Source organism: Grampus griseus, assembly GCF_964374135.1.
Source record: "Grampus griseus genome assembly, chromosome: 7".
NCBI lineage: Eukaryota > Metazoa > Chordata > Mammalia > Artiodactyla > Delphinidae > Grampus > Grampus griseus.
The window spans coordinates 54,467,777-54,488,488 of record NC_139001.1 but is presented as its reverse complement, the minus strand read 5'-3'; the positions used below and the strand labels follow the sequence as shown (position 1 = coordinate 54,488,488).

Sequence of the window (20,712 nt, the reverse complement as noted above, 5' to 3'; positions counted from 1 at the left end):
GGCTTTTCTGTGGACCCGATTCTAATTAAATGCTGTTTCTGCACACCTGTGTTGGTTGTAATGGCGTTTGCTTGGTATGCACCACCTTTGGTGGGGATCAGACAGCGACATTAGATGTCGAATCGCTTCTAGGGGTTTTGCTTGCCAGTTGCAGGAATGACTCCTTGTGCTTTCTCGTTTCTGGAAGATTGCCTTGCACGATGCTATTCACACGAAGGGTCCTTATTAGGAACTTTTTGTTTGTTTCTCTCGAACCCTGGGTACTTGAAAGCAAATGAAAAAGCTGTCCGGAGTCTAATCAAAGTGATTTACATTATTTGAGGATTGAATTAAGCCTGTATTTTCTTCCTCCCTCTACCCCCTCTATAGATGTTTGTATATCGATTACTATCCATTGCTGTTTTAATGAATATCTTATTTTAAGTACCACATAGCCACTATTTCAAAATTATGTTAACATCCACATAGCTATAACAGTACACTATTTCAGTACTCAGATTTGTTTCTAAGATTTAGCCATAAAATTTCTTAAAAACAAGTCTAAACTTTATACAGCTCTCTTTAAAGGTTGAGTAACTGGATAGTAATGATGAAACAAAAAGAAAATAAATGCAGCAGTACTCTATTTCAGAGAGACACTATGTGCCAGCTTCAACAGAAACTCCTAAGTCAGAGTTTATGCAGTTACACATATGTAATATGGCTTTCATTTAGTATTTTATAAAGTTCTGCATATAATTGTTTCCTTATATTCTGTGAATTTATTTTTATATTAATCATTTGATTTTGTAAACATACAAGGAAAATGAATGAAATGTTCAAAGAATGAACTGTGTACCATAACACAGAAATAGTGCTTTTCTGTCGCCAAAATTGGCACAATGGACTTGTGAAGGAATTCCCTTTGGACTAGGTCCACTGTGGATGGCATCCAGGGCTAATGTTAGTGGCTAACGTATTGTTCCCTGTAGGGTTATATGCTTCCTTTGAACCTGGCAAACCACTATCAGCTGTGACCGTCATCAAGGACATTGATAATACTTAAAGATTAGTAGTTTTCTGTGTATATTTTAGTGTTATAGACTGCAATTCCAAATTAGACTTGCTTTTAGTGTATCATTTTACACCGTTAATCTATAATTCATTACCTGAGCACACCAGGGGAGGTAGTGTTGTAAATTGTACACTGGTAAGCTACTCAGTGAAACCATGCTTTGTATTTTTAACGTGTATAATTATATTTAAAATCAAGCAAGACTTAGTTTTATGCCTGATTTTTTTTGAAAACATGGATTTGTTATCTGAGGGTTGCAGTTCATGACGTTTTAATACTGTATTAATATGTTTGCTGCGGCTACCAAGAGCTTTGTCAAACAAGTTGGAGATGGAGGGAGATTAGTTCCCGTTCCAAGCCTCAGTGAGGCTGACAAATACCAACCTCTAAGTCTGGTGGTAAAAAAGAAGAGATGTTTTCTGTTTCCTAGATATAAATTTACTTCAACACCCTTTACGCTGAAAGATATTCTTCTAGGAGACAGAGAAATTTCAGCTGGTAAGTTTAAATGTCTGTTTGGGAGTGACTACTCATTCAGTTATATTATTGGTAATCTAAACATAGGTTGTCTGTGCTACCTATGTTCATAATATTTATGTATTTTCTTTGATAAAAGCAACTCTTATTACTGTGACAGTAATAATATTGTTAACAATGCCTAACGTTTTTATAGTATCAAATCTCTTATTGGTTGAATAATTTCAAATGTATTTTATAAGATTATTTATTGTATAATTTAATTTCAGTTATTTTATAAATTGTTTTAACCAAATCAACTTAGAATATGACATAATAGTATATTTCTTCATCTATAAAATAGGGGTATTATTCAGTCTTGCCTATCTCACATGGTTAAATGTGATGAAAGTAATTTGTATTTATTTTTTGATTCAGTTACTACAGTTGGTAAGCTGAAATGTATTAACAGGCTAATATTAACATTTTAACAAATTTTTCTTATAAACACTTGTTTTTCTTTCAGCTAGCCAGTGGATCTTGATGCTTAAGTATGCTGTTGGCTGAAAGAGAATTTGAGTTCATTTAAAGTACTCTAGATATTTATTTTTCTTGTTGTCAGATTAATTGAATTGCTCTTTTTGTTTTCTTTTTTGCTGTACGCGGGCCTCTCACTGTTGCGGCCTCTCCCGTTGCGGAGCACAGGCTCCGGACGCGCAGGCTCAGCGGCCATGGCAAACGGGCCCAGCCGCTCCGCGGCATGTGGGATCCTCCCAGATCGGGGCACGAACCTGTGTCCCCTGCATCGGCAGGCGGACTCTCAACCACTGCGCCACCAGGGAAGCCCTGAATTGCTCTTTTTAATCTTGGTTTAAGATGTTGCCATTCTCAACATTTGGGTAATCAAGTCTTAAATGGTAAATTAATGTGCTACTATACATATTTACATTAGATGAATTCAAGACATTTAAAATATTGATTTCCTTTTCTTAAAGGTGTTTCATCTTATCAGTTACTGAATTATGAAGATGAATCAGACGTTTCACTTTATGGAAGGCGAGGCAACCATATTGTAAATGACGTTGGGATTAACGTTACTGGATCAGATTCAGTTGCAGTAAAAGCTTCCTTTGGTGTAGTAACCAAACATGAAGTGGAAGTATCAACATTACTCAAGGAAATTACTACACGGTCAGTATAATACTTCCATGTTTTTATTAAATATTTTAATTATATAAACTTCATTACAAAGAGTGCTTAAAACATTCGGGTTATATTTTATTAGAGTAATTTGTTTGATTTATTTGAAATACTGCAAATTAGTAATATGTCCAAGCTTTGGATAAGTGTAGATATCTGGAATCATTTGGTTTAAAAAATATTTAATTGCTCTGCAAAATCACTTTGGCTCTGCCGCATTTGCTAAATTATAAGATTACAAGACTTCAAGAATCTGCTTGCAGCAAATACACTAAGAGAGTCTCCTCCAACAGACTCCTATAGTATGCATGTTTTAACAAAATAGGAAGGAGAGGCAGATTATTAAATTTCTTTTGAGCACACCTTCTGATTTGTATTAGGACTGCCTTGATTTACTTTTAATTAAGGTGGATCGTGAATAGTAACACATGATAATCAAAAAATGTACTTGATTATACATAGTTAGATGTTACAGATTCTTGTGAATGTCTGTCTTCTTGATTTTAGAAAAATTAATTTTGACCACAGTTTGATACGTCAGTCAAGGAGGAGCAGAAAGGCAGTATTGTGTGTGGTCATGGAAAGCATCCGAACCACACGACAGTGCTCACTGTCTGTGCACGCTGGAATTCGTGGGGAATCCATGAGGGTAAACCATTAGACTCATTAGACTTCTCTTACTAAAAAGCTGCAATGGGAATTTTTTAAGTATTCAGTTTCTAATGAGCCTTGTGTATTTTGTCAAATGTTGAGATTAAAAAGCTGCAATTGTATATAGGATTTTGCACACCAATGGTTTTGTTTTAGAATAAGAAAAAAATCCAAGAAAATTTGAATTATAAACATGTAAAATAATGTTAGAAAACACTAATCCTTGTGAAATAATGTGTACAATGGAGTCCCTCATATTACTATTATGCTGTTTTAAGAATACAAATTGAGTGGTTATGTTGAGTTCTTTGATTTTATTTTTAAGTGATACAGTTTTTACTTGAATTTTAAAAAGTTGAGTTTATATTTTTATATTAAATTAATTTTTCTAAAATAATATTGTTAATAGCCAAACATGCTTCATTCAATGTTAAGTTCTTTAAAAAATATTGAAAGAGGGGCTTCCCTGGTGGCGCAGTGGTTAAGAGTCCACCTGCCAATGCAGGGGACACGGGTTTGTGCCCCAGTCTGGGAAGATCCCACGTGCCGCGGAGCGGCTGGGCCCGTGAGCCATGGCCACTGAGCCTGCGCCCGTGAGCCATGGCCACTGAGCCTGTGCGTCCGGAGCCTGTGCTCTGCAACGGGAGAGGCCACAACAGTGAGAGGCCCGCGTAACACACACACACACAAAAAATGTTGAAAGCTATTTGTGTTTAATTTTTAGCTCAATTATGGTATTATTTGTCCTTGTCATTCACCTAATAATGACGCATAATAATGACTTGATTTGTTTTATTAAAATGAATTATTAGAAAGATAGGGTACAATGATAATCGTTTCAAATCTTTGCAAATGAAGGTTCTGTTCAGTGGCTACATTTAGGTGCCCACCAAATTGTTTAACATTGGATCATTTTGGGGGCATGAACTGAGTGAAATATTTACTTAATTGTTGGTAATTGCTTTGGAACAGTGGACAGAATAGGCTAAAAACAACTGTAGCACTTAAAGGCAGTTGGTTTACAGTTGAAAGAAAAACGTTTCTATGCCAGAGAGCATTACCCATGTGGTAGCACTAATCATTGGCTCTGATACAAAGTAACTGAGAAAGTAGTGAGAGGTGTTTCCTAATATAGATCACAAGTCTCCAATGGACCATTAATTTGGATCTCTGCTAGAAACAGTTGAATTCAAGTAGGAGCATTCTTTGCTTGTAGGGGTGGGGATGTTTGTTTTTGGTAGGATTGTAGGGAATGTTTTGTTTCTCCAAAAATATATCCTTATGTGTTGTGCTCCTTAACCATGTTATTTAATTTATTTAATATAGTTTCATTTTATGGATGAACAGAATACCAGGGGAAGGGACAAAGCTATTGTTTTTCCAGCACACACAACCATAGCTTACAGTGTTTTCGAACTCTTCATTTACTTGGATGGTGCCTTTGGTGAGTGATTTGCATGAAACACCAAAATGATTATATTTTTAAAGAAGGATTTAATGAGAATCTCTGTCTCTTTCTGAGTGTCTAATAATAGAAGAGTGCTGCTCTCAAGTACTGTCAATATTATGTTTGGGTGAAGTAACTGGGAAAGACCCTCCAGTCCTTACTTATCACCTCATCCCCGTTTCTTGGGGAAGGCTGTAGTCTTCCCACCACCCACTTACAATTATAGCTAAGAGTGAGAACACAATCCACTGACAGTATTTCCTTGACTTATATGGGAAAATAAAAAATTATCGTCTAATAGGTAGCTTTTGATGATGGCAAATAGAGTAGGTAGACAGTAAGATGTCGAAGGTGTCAAGGCATCCAAACTAGGGTACCCAAAGACAACCTTTCTTCCGGTTTTCCTTTCATAGACCCAGCTCCCCCAACTCTGGACTTTCCCTAAAACCTTAAAGTTACAAATAATTCCCCCAAATTGTCACCTTATATAATACTGCAGTGCCGCTCAGTTTAAATTTCTACATTTCACAGGTTTTAAGATTATTAGACCAGCCAGCTCAAGTCTAGGTGTAGCCCAAAGGAATAGGCAAGGGAGCCCCTTAGCCATGGTGATTTATGAACATTTTTAGACCTGTTTTTGTTTCTGCAGTTCTGTCGGAGGAGGGAATGGGAGTCCAGAAACAAATCATACTAATTAAATTTTTTCTGGGACACTAAAGGGTGTAGGTTTTTTGTAAAAAAAGATGTATCTATTTATTCTTTTGGCCGCATCGGGTCTTGGTTGCAGCATGTGGGATCTTCGTTGAGGCATGCGGGATCTTCGTTGGGGCTCGCGAGATCTTTCGTTGTGGCGCGTGGGCTCTTCGTGTCAGCACGCGGGCTTCTCTCTAGTTGTGGCCTGTGGGTTTTCTCTTCTCTAGTTGTGGCATGCAGGCTCCAGGGCACGTGGGCTCTGTAGTTGTGGCGCTCGGGTTCCAGAGTGCATGGGCAACTAGAGTTTGCTGCACGCAGGCTCTCTAGTTGAGGTGCGCGAGCTCAGTAGTTGTGGCTCGTGGGCTTAGTTGCCCCGCAGCATGTGGGATCTTAGTTCCTTGACCAGGGATCAAACCTGTGTCCCCTGTGTTGCAAGGCGGATTCTTTACCACTGGACCACCAGGGAAGTCCAAGGGTGTAGGTTTTTACAATAATATTGATCACTAGAAGTGTAAACTGATAGAACTGATATGTCCATCAAAATTTTAAATTACATATATTTTAGCCTTATTTACACTTTTAGGAATTTATCCTATAGATATACATATATGAAATGATGTGGGTATAAGGATAGTCAGCTCATAATAGCAAAAGATTGGAAATAACCTTAAGGTGTATTATCAGCAGCTAGTTGAATAATGGTGCATCCACACAATAGAATACTGTGAAACCATTAGGAATTATGTAGCACTGAAGATCCTGACATGGAATAATCTCTATGATATTTTAAAGAAATGTGTATCTATTTGAGCCTAAACACTTTTATATATATACATACTTACATACATATATACATATTCTTTATGCATGTAAAATATATGGAGTATTTCTGGAAGTACACACAACAGTAATTACCCCGGGGTAGAAAACTTAGGCTGGGGTCAACGTAGAGACTTATTTGTCACCGTATCCTCTTTTTGTACTCTTTGAATTTCGTACCATGTAAATGTTACCTTTTCTAAAAATACGTAAAATTTAACTTAAAAAAATAAAATGAATGGCACATACCAGAATTCAACCACAATTAAAACTCCCAATAAAACATGAGTTGTTTGGGCTTCCCTGGTGGCGCAGTGGTTGAGAGTCCACCTGCCGATGCAGGGGACACGGCTTCGTGCCCCGGTCCGGGAAGATCCCACATGCCGCGGAGCGGCTGGGCCCGTGAGCCATGGCTGCTGAGCTTGCGTGTCCGGAGCACCCCACAACGGGAGAGGCCACAACCGTGAGAGGCCCGCGTACCGCAAAAAATATATATATATGAGTTGTTCAAATTATAACATCTTCTAACATTTTTTTTTATAGACCTTTGTGTCACTTCAGTGTCAAAAGGAGGATTTGAAATGGAAGAAACGGCAACATTTGCACTGCTCTACAGATTGAGAAATATACTATTTGAAAGAAGTATGTCCGCTGAAGATTTTTTGCTTCTCAGATTAACACTTGAGGTTATCTCTTCAGTAATACTGTCTTAAGAATTTAAATTTAAAAGCCAAATTTCATGACTGATGGTTTAGATTCACACATAGTTATAATTGCAGTTTGGCTATACATTTTTTATTTGACTTTTAACACATTTCTTTTTTTGTCCTTTTAGATAGAAGAGTGATGGATGCCATTTCTCGTTCACAGCTTTACTTAGATGATCTTTTTTCTGACTATTATGACAAATCTCTCAGCATGAGTGATATTTCACTCAAAGAAGGGACTCATATCCGAGTTAATTTACTTAATCACAGCATTCCAAAAGGACCTTGCATACTCTGTGGCATGGGGAGCTTTAAAAGGGAGACGGTTTATGGGTGCTTTCAGTGCTCTGCCGATGGGCAGAAGTATGTGAGACTTCATGCAGTTCCTTGTTTTGATGTTTGGCACAAGAGAATGAAATAAAATGGAAAGTCAATGTATCTTGCTGGTGCTTTAGGTGCAACTGTGCCACACACCTTTCCAAAATTATCTAGGTTTGCTTTGATGAGTTGTAGCAAATTAAAGAGGGAGGGGAACAAGAAATTAACCTGTCTGGGCATCATTTTTCCCATCTATAACGTGGAGATGATAATAGTGTCTACCTCATAAATTGTCATGAGGATTAATAATGTTTATATTGGAAAAGGTTTAAATATAAAATTCAGAATATAGATATTCCTTCATAAAATCTGCCAGTCACTTTAGAAGTATATTTTGGGATTTAGTCTCATTTTACATAGAAATTTTCTAGATATCAATTTTATTTTTAGTTGGCTTTTAATTCAAGATCTAAGAATGACAAGAGTACACAAGTGGCAACTTTATGGTGCTTTAACTGTTGCCCTAGGTCTGGTAAAATGAGAAAAATGTGTTAATAATTTAATGTAATCCTAAATGTTTAATTGTGGTATCAAATTAAAAGCACACTGAGCTCAGTGTGGGGTTTTGTGTACACAATTAAAGATGACTGATAGTGGTAATGGGCTGCCATTTTGTGATGTACACATATATGTGCTCGCCAGCTTTGTCTTTATAAAAACTCACTACAGTCATTTTAAAGTTAAGGCAGCTGGGACATGTTTATTTCTTTTCTCCTTTGAAAATGTTTAAAACATTTAACGTATTTAGTTCTGTGAGACCTTTTGCATCTACTCTGTAAGACATCTGAAATTTTTTTATACACAAGCAACCTAAATTATTTACTATACACCATTTTAAAATTATTACAAAAATACTATGTTAAAGTTCCAGAAATCAAATAGTACAGCAGTCACTACTAGGCATATGCCTATGAAGTCATTAGGCAATTACGTAAATATGAAATAGTTGTATACTATATGTATGTGGAAGGATTAATATTTTATCTTTTAAACTATTTAAATGTGATTAGAATTTGAGTAAATCTCCGTGTTCATTTACCATCATCTATATATATATATTTTTTTTTTCGGTACGCGGGCCTCTCACTGTTGTGGCCTCTCCCGTTGCGGAGCACAGGCTCCGGACACGCAGGCTCAGCGGCCATGGCTCACGGGCCCAGCCGCTCCGCGGCATGTGGGATCTTCCCGGACCGGGGCACGAACCCGTGTCCCCTGCATCGGCAGGAGGACTCTCAACCACTGCGCCACCAGGGAAGCCCTATAATTTTTTAAAACATAAGTTTAGGGACTTCCCTGGTGGTGCAGTGGTTAAGAATCCACCTGCCAATGCAGGGGACGCGGGTTCGAGCCCTGGTCTGGGAAGCTCCCACATGCCGCGTAGCAACTAAGCCCGTGCGCTACAACTACTGAGCCTGCACTCTAGGGGCTGCGAGCCACAACTACTGAGCCCGCGTGCCACAACTACTGAAGCCCACACGCCTAGAGCCTGTGCTCTGCAACAGGAGAAGCCACTGCAATGCAAAGCCTGCACACCTCAAGGAAGAGTAGCCCCCGCACACCGCAAGTAGAGAAAGCCCGAGTGCAGCAACGAAGACCCAACGCAGCCAAAAATAAATAAATAAAAGTGATTCAATCCATTTAGTGTTTTAAAAAAAACCCACCATGAGATAGCACTAGGTATACTTGAAGTATTCAAAATCTTCAAATTGCTAATAGTAAGCTTTGGTGAGGATGAAAAGCAACTGAAACTCTCATACTAGTTGAAAAACAAATTGGTACGATTACTTTGGTAAACAGTTTGGCATTATCTGTGACAAAAAGTCTCTCCTTGATCAAACTTGTCGGGCTCTTCTGAGCCCTCTGCTTGATTAGGCCCAATAGCGCCCCCTCACCACAACTAGAGAAAGCCTGTGCGCAGAAACGAAGATTCAATGCAGCCAAAAATAAATAAATAAAAAACAAACATAAGTTTAAAAGCACTTGGTATGAAAACAATGGGACAGAAAGGTTAGAATTAGAAAGTTGGTATCATAGGATAATTTCCATTTATAGCCTTCACGGTATTTTTGTTTTGGGCCGAGTATATTATGATTCAGGTGCAAATATGAGTATACTGATCAAAAAAACCTCTAGTGACTTTTATTAATATGGATATAGAGAATGGGGGCAGTTTCCAAACCAAAACATAATATTGTATTAGCAACTTAGTTTACTTGAACGGAGCGGGTTTTTCTGAGGGAAGTAAAGGGATGAAAGTTGATGATTAAGTGAGGAGGAGTTATAAAATTGGGTATAGGAATGAAGAAATATAGGGGGGAAAGAAAAGATAGTAAAGGTTTTTATTTTACAAAGTGTCTAACTGTGCTATGCATATGTAATATCCACTAATCTAGTGGTTTTTGTGTTGCCCTTATACTTTTAAATTATAGGATTTCTAGCAGTATATTTAAAGAGGTTAAAAGATGAACAGTGAACAATGGTTTGGAAAGAGCAAGTTTCAGAAAATGGAAAAGACTTTGTTTTGAACTCAGTTGGTTTTGAATAGAGCTATTTACTGCCTAACCACTTTCTACATACACAGTAAGTAAATCTTACATGTTCCAATAAATATGTATCCTTTCTTGGGTACCAACATGATTTTCTACAGCATCTCTTACCTCTTATTCTCAACATGTTGGACCACAATGATTTGACCATGACACAAAATCGCCATGGCACTTTACATCCTCATCTGCATCCTCATTTGATATCCTCATGTGTAAAATAAGTTCTACACATTTATCAAAAACTTGATGGCATACCAGTTTGTAATGCTCGTTCATGGTTAATAACAAGAACATTGTGAGAAGTGACATAGGATAGAGATACCTAGAGAAAGGGAGACTAAGAAATAGCGTAGCATCAATTTAAAACTATCAAGACAAAAAGTTAGGGATGGTAGATATAAAGGCCTACGAGAAGGAAGAGGCGTATAATGATGTCTGAGGGAATGCAAGAGTCAGAGCAGTACAGACTTTATGATGCCTGCTCTAAGATAGAGGCACAAAGCCTTTGGTCTGATGAAATGTCTTTCAAACATTAGTCATTGGAACAAATACCTAAGGCCAGAACCTTGCACCAAAAAGTACAGAGACTGTGTTGAGGCTCTCTGACAGAGTTATACAACTAATACTTTCCTGCATGTATACTAAAGGAAGATTCCTCGGTCCTATGATTTTTATATCCTACTATCCATAATGCTGTGAAATGTATAAACAAATGAAATGTTAATTCCTGGGTCCCTATTAAATATTTTAAAAATATGGGGCACTTTAAATATTAAAAATTGGATATTTACATAACTATACATGCTGTTAAGGTTAGAGTTGGGAAGAGCTTGTGGATTTTGACATAGATGTCCTCCTATAACCTGAAGGGGAAAAGCTGCCCACTAGGATGCAGAGGTCGATTTTATGGTGGTGCAATTCATGTTAACAGAATAAAGCAAAAGGAAACACAATCACGCCTTACTTGAAAGTTAACTTTTGCAAAACAGCCTCACATTTATTATTCCAAAATTACATGTATTGAAGGGATCAAAATATGTTCATGGGGGAAAAATAGAGAATACAACTCAGAGAAAAGTGACTTTGTTTTACATATAAAGTACAGTAAATAGCTAAGAAAATTTAGAAATAAAAATATGCTATAGTTCATCATGTTGATAGACATTGTATTCCTTAGAAGAAATGAAGCCATCACCATCATGGTCGTTCTTCTTAAAAATATCTTCTAAAACTGCATTCTGATATGACTTGTCACGTGGCTTCTCATCTTTTTCAAATTCCTTTTTCAGGTAATGACTTATCTAGGCCAAAATAGTATTTCTTTAATAAAAATATATCACAAGAAATTTCCAGCAACTTTGAGAAAATGTTTACATAAAGAAACTCATATCTAAGACTGCTTATAATAAGTGATACAAAAATTTAAAAAGCTATTTGAGGTTTAATTTTTTCAACCTTTGAAGCAATTTTCTGAAGAGAAACAGATCTTCAAACTAGTTTCCCCCGAGGTTATAGGTGGTTAGTGGTACATACTCAGATTAACATTTGAATTGAATTTTGTTGAAACTAAATGCTTTCCAATAATCTACACTATCCACATTACCAAAGGAAACTCCCTCTTAAGAATTTCCATTAGTGAATAAAATCCAAATTGGCATTTCTATAATCTCTAAAGTTATTGGGTTGGCCAAAAAGTTTCATTCGGGTTTTTCCAGCCTATGAAAAACCCGAATGAACTTTTTGGCCAACCCAATAATAAATATGTATAATGAATAAAAAAACCCAACTACAGGTTTTGAAATAAAATTTAATTTTCTTAATTTTTCTATGCTTCTATAGCTCTCCCCCAATCTACAAATTATGATCATCTCTCTAATGTCAAATAAGGAACAGGTATTCTGAAGTATTCCCTTTTCTCTATATGACATTTCTCTAAGCAAAGACACATTATAAGCACAGCCTAACATGGCAGCTACTAGCCATATATGTCCATTAAGCACTTGAAATGTGGTAGATCAAATTGAGACAAGCTACTGTAAGGGTAAAATACACAACAAATTTTGAAGATAATAAAAAATGTCATTGATAATTTTTATATTGGTTTCATGTTGAAATGGCAATATTTTAGATATATTGAGTTAATTAACGTTAATTTCACTTGTTTCTTTTTACTTTTTAAAATGTGGCTACTAAAACATTTAAAATTATGTATGTAACTCAATTATATTTCTATTGGAAATTATGTATATTACATAAATAAATCATATATTAATACATATAATAACTAAAGAGAGTAAAGCACAACGTTTTGGAGATAGTGTTAAACAAGGCTGGGTATTTTATTTATTATCACTTTTTTTTTGCATTGAAGTATAGTTGATTTACAGTGTTTCAGGTACACAGCAAAGTGATTCAGTTATACAAATATCTATATATCTATGATCTATTCTTTTTCAGATTCTTTTCCATTATAGGTTATTACAAGATACTGAATATAGTTCCCTGTGCTACAGGGACAACAGTAGGTCCTTGTTGTTTATTTTATATATAGTAGCGTGTATCTGTTAATCCCAAATTCCCAATTTATGCCTCCTCTCCTCCTTTCCCCCTTGGTAACCATAAGTTTGTTTTCTACGTCTGTGAGTCTATTTCTATTCTGTAAGTAAGTTCATTTTTGTATCATTTTTTTAGATTCTACATATAAGTGATACCATATGATATTTGTCTTTCTCTTAGTTTACTTAGTATGATAATCTCTCTGTCCATCCATGTTGCTGCAAATGGCATTATTTCACTTTTTTTTAATGGCTGAGTAATATTTCTGTGTGTGTGTGTGTGTGTATACACACACACACACACACACACACACACACACACACACACACACACCTTCTTTATCCATTCGTCTGTCGATGGACATTTAGGTTGCTTCCATGTCTTGGCTATTGTAAATAGTGCTGCTATGAACATAGGGGTGCATGTATCTTTTTGAATTATAGTTTTGTCTGGATATATGCCCAGGAGTGGGATTGCTGGATCACATGACAACTCTATTTTTAGCTTTTTAAGGATGCAGAAGCTAGGTAACTGAACTCCAGGACCCTGTTTACCAACTTTCTGGACTACACAGTTCAAATTTTTCCTAGCTCTTTTAATAATCTCATGTAATCCTCACAATCCTATGAGGTGGGAATTGTTTGCCCAGTTACAAATTCCTACAGTGCTGCTTGAAAAGATCTTCTCCTGTAGGTTAGATGCCAGAAATGCCTCGTAGAGATTAGTTTGGTATTTTAATGACCCTCTTGCAGGGAGAAAGGAAATTAAACAGTCTTAGTTTCAAGTTTTACATTAAAAAAGTACATTTTCTTCTTGGAATTTAGTTTTTTTGTAACCAGCTCTATAAAAGCAAATTAATCAGTCCATACTAGGTAGAAGTAAAAATAATAGCTATAACACAGATGTGACAAAAAATGAGATTGTACATATGAAATCTGTTTGAATTACCTCAGTTTTAGAAAGTTGCCGGTCATTGTCCGCATCTATCTGTTTAAATGTTTCAATGCTTCGTGGTCCTTTGGTCACAGCATAGAGCTCAATCTCAAAAATCAACGTTGCATCAGGTGGAATCTTGCCTTCTGCTAAAGGTGTAAATTTTAACACTTTAACTTACATGAAGATAATGTTCAAATATTTATTTACAAATAGCCATTATAGCATTATGATTATATTATTTCATATTTATAAAAATTGCTTTCTAAATATTTCTTAGGAACACTTTTTCCATATGTCTTCAAACCAAGTCAGTTCTAAAGACCCAGGGGACCATTATTTCCTGATTAAATTGAAATAAATATAAATCATGTATTTTTAAAAATTAATGTATTTATTTTTGGCTGCGTTGGGTCTTCGTTGCTGTGCGTGGACTTTCCCTAGTTGCGGTAAGCGGGGGCTACTCTTCATTGCAGTGCGCAGGCTTCTCATTGCGGTGGCTTCTCTTGTTGCAGAGCACGTGCTCTAGGCACGTGGGCTTCAGTAGTTGTGACACGTGGGCTCAGTAGTTGTGGCTCACGGGATCTAGAGCGCAGACTCAGTAGTTGTGGCGCATGGGCTTAGGTGCTTTGCGGCACGTGGGATCTTCCTGGACCAGGGCTCTAACCTGTCTCCCCTGCATTGGCAGGTGTATTCTTTTTTTTTTTTCGGTATGCGGGCCTCTCATTGTTGTGGCTGTTGTGGCCTCTCCCGTTGCGGAGCACAGGCTCCGGACGTGCAGGCTCAGCGGCCATGGCTCATGGGCCCAGCTGCTCCGCGGCATGTGGGATCTTCCTGGACCGGGGCACGAGCCCGTGTCCCCTGCATTGGCAGGCGGACTCTCAACCACTGAGCCACCAGGGAAGCCCTAAATCATGTAATTTTTATTAATATACCCCAACATTATACAGGAGAGAGCTAGTGCAGAGAAGAAATTCACAGGCAGAACAATTTCAAAGATAGGTATCTTTTAGAAAATGATTTTGTTCAGTTATTTGGAAGTATGAATAAAATATATGTATTAGTATACATGTCTTTCAAATTTTTATAGACAAACAATAGTGCAATGACAGAACAAACCAGTAACAATTTCATGAAGAAATTTATAATCACAAAAAAGCCTTCTAAGTATTAAGTTAAATAGCTCTCTTTAATAAAGTTAATCTATTAAGTGATGTCACAGATGACTTTAGCAATCTATGGGCTACTTCAGAAGGCCATTCATAAAAATGACCTGCAGAAATGACTTGCTAAGAGGCACTGGGTGGCTTTTGTCACCAGTACATTATAGTTACTCAAATATTTGTTGAATGAATGGCCTCTATCACTTATTTAAAAAATGGCTAAGTTTGTTCTTTGAAGCAAATAGTAATTTTTTAAATGAAAAAGTGGAGAATTCTTGCTAAAGTATTTACATAGTCCAAAGAAAAAAGCTTGAAAGTTACAGCCAAAATAAGTGGATCAGCCATCTCCAAAGCCAGGACATAGAAAAATCTACCCACATATTACATGACTAATGTGACCATCCCAACCAACATACCACATATTACCTGACTTTATAGTAAAAGAGCTAGAGATTGATTGACTGATCATTTTTACAAAACCGATTCCTATTCTGTCCAGTTAAGACCTCTTTATGACAGAAAAATAACTTCTCCTGACAATAATTAAAAACAAATTCAAAACACAAATTCAAATTTCTTAAAAAATATTACAAGTCTAAGTTTCCCCAAAATTCTACTGTAAACATAGAATATATTGCCAGTTAAGTTTTATCTTACTAAAAACTTACAGTATAAAGAAGAGAAAAATATGCATTTGCTATAGAATTACTTGTATTTAGAGAAGCAGATCAAAGAATTAGAAGTTAATGTAAAGAATCTATACATACCACATGAACTGTTAATTAAAGCACTAACAAGTCACATGCATTTCAAGACATGCAGGGGTGCTCTGTGACATTAGGCAAAGATATTGCGCACAGGAAAAGACTTCTTCAAGTACTACCTAAAATAAAGTTATAGCTAATGTTAGGTCTTAATAACAACTTATTTAAAAAAGCTTATTCAATCAAGATATTGTTTGTTAAGCAGTTACTTATGGTATACACAGCAGCTTTTAAAATAATTGAATTCAAGCTATTAGTAAGCTATTATAAATAATGCAGGTAAACTAGCAGTTAACTACATTCCAAAGAACACACTTTTGTCGGGCCTCAGTTTCCTTACGTGTAAAATGTAGGTGTTGGTGATGTTACTAGTCAGATTCATTATTTTTATATATTTATTGAAGACACCTCAAATTGAATATGAACTAACTTCAAGTCAAATTTCTACATTTTTGTAGCAAGGGTCTGGCTTATTAAGAGCTTAGGCAGACTGGGTAGTCATTTGTATCTAAGCATAAATTAGTTTACAAAAAGGATAAAACAAGTACTCATTTGTCACAGGGTAACAGGACCCAAGATGAGCACCTATTGATGAGAGATGTGGGTGCCCTGGTAGCAGGCAGAATGTGGAGGTATCTACAAGAGAGAAAGAGAAACTCTGAAAATGAGATTAAGGAGAATGAAAGGCAAACTCTGCCTATATCATTTTGCCTAGAATTGACCTCAACCTATGACAGCATTTTTAGGACAAGACTGCGTTCAATTTATCTTCAATTCTCTCTCCCTCTCCTAGGTTCCTTTACAACTAAAAATAGGATACACTAATTATGGTTCTGTGGGAGCTATTTTGATGGAACCAAATGATTGGCGAAAAGCTTTGAAAGTGAAGCTGTAGTTATTTGGAACTGTCTCTTTAGGAGCTTTAAATCTGATTGGATCTGACTTGTACCACTAACTTCCCTCCAATCCAATTTGGGGCAGTGATCCCCTACTTTTGCTGGAAAGAATAGGCGAGGGAACCATTCCGCCTAATGAGTAAACTAACAGCCTTAAAGAGGGTGTGCCATTTCAATGAAATATTGGGGAGTAAAGACAACATTTCATTGTAGAAAATCTTTAATTGCTTTAATTATATACTAAATATTTCAAATACGTGGGGTTAAGAAGGGCTCTAAATAGAATGAGGAGGTAAAGATTCTTCCTTTGGGGAATTCCCTGATGGTCCAGTGGTTAGGACTCTGCACTTCCACTGCAGGGGGCATGGGTTCAAATCCCTGGTCGGGGAGCTAAGATCCCCGCAAGCCCTGGGGTGTGGCCAAAAGAAAAATCTTTATAGTCTTCACACAGCAATAGGAAGCAAGGACCCAACTGAGAATGCAATATAGAAACCGGCCCTCTGCCACACAGCCCATTTTCCCCTCTTAAAAATTTCTCTATTCTGCTCCACTTTTAACTTTAGTGATTTTAAAAAATTTAATTTTTGAAAAATTAATACATATCTTTCTCTGTCAGACTTATTTCACTTAGCATAATACCCTCTAGGTCCATCCATGTTGTTAGAAATGGCAAGATTTCATTCCTTTTCATGGCTGAGTAATATTCCAGTGGTGTGTGTGTGTGTGTGTGTGTGTGTGTGTGTGTGTGTGTGTGTGTGTGTGTGTGTGTGTGTGTGTTGTGTGTGTGTGTGTGTGTGTGTATACCACATCTTCTTTATCCATTCATCCATCGATGGACACTTAAGTTGCTTCCATATCTTGGCTATTGTAAATAATGCTGTAATGAACACTGGGGTGCATATATCTTTTCAAATTAGTGTTTTCATTTTCTTCAGAAAAATACCCAGGCGTGGAATTGCTGGATCATATAGTAGTTCTATTTTTAATTTTTTGAGAAACTTTTGTACTGTTTTCAGTTGTGGCTGTACCAATTTACATTCCCACCAATTGGGATGTTATATACAGCACAGGGGATATAGTCAATAATACTGTAATAATTCTGTATGGTGTGTAATCTATAAATATATCGAGTCACCATGTTTTATACCTAAAACTAATATAGTATTTTAAGTCAACTATACTTCAATAAAAAATTTAGTACATGCATACAGTAAAAAACTTAAATAGTATAATATATTACAGAATGAGAGGAAATCTCCTTACCCTTGACCCTCAGGCCTCCTTCCCAGGAACATTTAATATCATCAGATGGTGTATTTTTTAGATAGTCTATGTAGATACATGATACGTATGTGAAATTTTCCCTCTCACATGTAAGCTCTCATTGAGGTTAGGAAACTGTTTCTGCATTGTACACTGCTTTATGCTCAGTGCCTAGAATAGAGCCAGGCACTGATGCTCAATAAATATTTGTTGCAGGAATATATTCTATCCCATTTTATCTTTAACACATTAATACATATGGCTCTACTTCATTCTTTTTACTGGCTGCACAATAATCCACTGTATAGATATAGCATAACTTAGTTAACTGATTTCCTACTAAGGGATACTCGGGTAGTTTGCAGTCTTGCTACCCAAAAAAGTCTGCAATCCATGTTCTTTAAGATGTACCTTGGTACACATTCCTGGAAATGGAACTATGGGATCAGAGGATATGTACCTTTTAAATTTTGATAGAAATTGCTAAAGAGGTCGAATGATTTACATTCCCAGCAATAATGCATGGGACTGCTGTTTTTTCCATACCTTTGCCAACTTTTATGTCTTTGCTAATCTGATGGGTGAAAATGGTATATCATTTTTGTTTTAATTTCTTTCTTTAATGATGACTGGACTTGATAGAGCTAAAGTTTATTGGACCCTATATTCTATATCTTATTTAACTTTGAGAGTCTGCTTTTGATTTTTTAACTATATACCCGAAGTCTATGACTTATTTTTAAATATAACTTAGAGATATACATATTAAAACACCTTACCATAGCCTTCCTTTCCATATGCAAATGAAGGGGGTATAATCAATTTTCGCTTCTCGCCAGGACACATATCCGTCATCCCAATGTCTAGGCCTTTTATGACTTGTCCAACACCAAGAACAAACCATTTGGGGTGGCCTTCATTTTGTGTCCGGCTATAATTAAAAACAACACCTAGGTAAGTTGATTTCAAGAAAAATAAAATCAAACTTTAAAATACAGCTGAGCATTTAGTTCCAATTTAAAATTGGAGTCCTCTCTAACCATCTCTTTTCCTATATTAAGATTCATTCTGAACCCCCTAGTGGGGTGTTTGGCTCAAACTTCCCTCATAATAGCCAGACAGAGGTATGATTTGCCCAAAGCTAGTCATTAGGAGTCATCTCATTTTCTTGTTTTGTCATCTTTACAAAAACTATTCAACAGTTAACTTTTTAATGGGTCTCCTGCCCCTAACTAGCTGCATGGATTGTCCAAATGACTTATTTACCATTCTGGGTTTGTTCTAAAAAATAATGGTACAGGTTTAGCCTCAAAAAGTCATTTGAACCATGATTAAAATTTGTATTTTTTCTTCTTATTAAATTTCTCTATTCTAGATGCAAAGAACTAACTTTCCCCAATTGTATTTTTATAGGGTAAGAGCACAGAAGGAGAAAAGACATTCTACCTCTGAGTAATAAACCATCAATTAAATCAGAGTAAGTAGTGATGGGATGAGGGGGCAGGCAGGACACAGGGTCCGGAAGTCACCAGACAAAGTCATTGTAGTGGCTTCTTGATACAGCTGGAAAGTGGCCTCCAGCCAGTAAATATCGTGCTTCTGAAGGCCAGACAATATCTCCCAAACAACTCTACGTAGTCCTCAGTAAGGAGGCTCCAACCCACAGCAAAGGAAAAGTGTGAACATTCTTACAAACAGTACCTTGACTTACTTCTATAGGTACGAAGGGTAGTGGTGGTGGTCGGGGGAGTGTATGGATGTGTGTATTTTTAATAATTTCTTGGGTCAACATTTTCAGTAATTTAAAATAATATTCCATATAATAGGGAAATACTATATCAAATCTGATTTCCCCCCTAGAAATAAAAGGCTGAACTCTCGCTGTTAAAAAACAAGAACAAATCAAACAACAAATTAGGTTTCTGGTTGGTGGAGGGAGGCTAGATTTAGTGCATCAACTGGACGCGGGAGCTGTTCGCATCATTTCCTACCTGCAGTAGAATTTCGAGCCGTCTTTAGCCAAGAAGCCGTCGTAATGGGCATTTAGCACGTCTCCCTTTTTGCTTGTGTTAGAACAGTTTTCTGGACGATGCAAAACTTCAATTTTCACTTCCTCTATGCTCTCCTCTGCCTTTTGTCCTTGAGCAGTAAAAATGCCCCACAGGTAAACGAAAATGATTAACCTAAATAAGAAATGCATGATTCCGAGAGTCGGCCCCAGATGACCACCGCGTTCCCTCATGCGTGTCACTGGCGCGGAGTGGCCGCGCCAGCAGCCTAGTTACGACGCGTGGCAGTCATTGTCCTACGTCATAAAATGCCGGGGGCGGGGTGAAGCGTGGCCCCGCCCCCTTTCCCTGCGGCGCGCCCAGCAGCGGAATTTTTGCGCGTTGGCTGCTGGTTTCGTCCTGGTGGGACCCCTAGCTTTGGCTGGCTGTTTTCAGTCGCTAAGGCAACACTCCACACTTGCACCGCATCTTCTCGCTAAGTCCGCATAATTTACAAACAGTTTCCTCAGGGTTCGATAGTAACGTTCGCGTTACCTTTTGAAACTGGCAAAAGAGGAAATAAGACTGATGGGATGTCGTAGTCCGAGGATACGATTGTCATTTCTGGGCATGAAAGGCGTCTCCTCAGATCCCTAGAGAACTGGTGGGCATCGGGGGAGGCATTCTGCTTCTGCGGTGTCTTTGAAGCGCCTTCTCGGGGTCGAAGTCATGCATTAAGCGGTTCCAGGCTAAGCCACACACTAGTACACAGAGGTACCGCTGCTCCCCGAAGCGGGTTAACAGCTGTTCCCCAGAGCCGACTCCAGCGATTCGGGACCGGCTGCTGGTTTGCATTTCCTTCCCTCACCACTCGCTGTCGCCCTTGATTTGAGGGCTTCTAGGAGTGCGGGTAAAGCTCTTAACAGTTTTGCTTTTCTTACCAAGTCTGCGACATAGGTAATTATCCACATTCCACTGACGAGAAAACTAGGTAATTTGAGTATTGGGCATTCTGTTTCAATCTCACGGCTAATACGCGGCAGGGATTTGACCAAGTCCGACACAAAGCCAGCCTTATATCCTCACCCCCAACATTTTAGCATGAAGAACTTTACAACAAACAATAAATTTTACTACCCCATCACCGCGGCCTTATATCCACTACTTGGATTCTATCATTAACATTTAACTATACGTA

The 20,712-nt window shown here is 37.4% G+C and overlaps 2 protein-coding genes across 3 annotated transcripts; one reads left to right on the top strand and one right to left on the bottom strand.

Annotated features, from left to right (window-relative positions):
* Positions 1–60: 60 nt before the first annotated feature.
* On the top strand, positions 61–7,448 carry PJVK (pejvakin; the record flags this gene model as incomplete). Its single annotated transcript, XM_082658958.1, has 7 exons — positions 61–90; positions 1,363–1,552; positions 2,506–2,701; positions 3,218–3,359; positions 4,688–4,805; positions 6,864–6,962; positions 7,156–7,448. 7 exons carry the CDS (start codon positions 61–63, stop codon positions 7,446–7,448), a joined length of 1,068 nt encoding a protein of 355 aa, XP_082515084.1.
* A 3,473-nt stretch (positions 7,449–10,921) lies between these two features.
* On the bottom strand, positions 10,922–19,887 carry FKBP7 (FKBP prolyl isomerase 7). 2 transcript variants are annotated; one of them, XM_082658319.1, is made up of 4 exons: positions 19,518–19,887; positions 18,306–18,457; positions 13,456–13,589; positions 10,922–11,252 (listed from the first exon to the last, which is right to left on the bottom strand). In XM_082658319.1, the coding sequence occupies exons 1-4, from the start codon at positions 19,766–19,768 to the stop codon at positions 11,091–11,093; spliced, it is 699 nt and encodes a 232-aa protein (XP_082514445.1). In that variant the 5' UTR covers positions 19,769–19,887; the 3' UTR covers positions 10,922–11,090. The 2 variants fall into 2 exon arrangements, with proteins under 2 accessions (XP_082514445.1, XP_082514446.1); XM_082658320.1 differs by having other exon boundaries at positions 13,456–13,586.
* Positions 19,888–20,712: the final 825 nt, after the last annotated feature.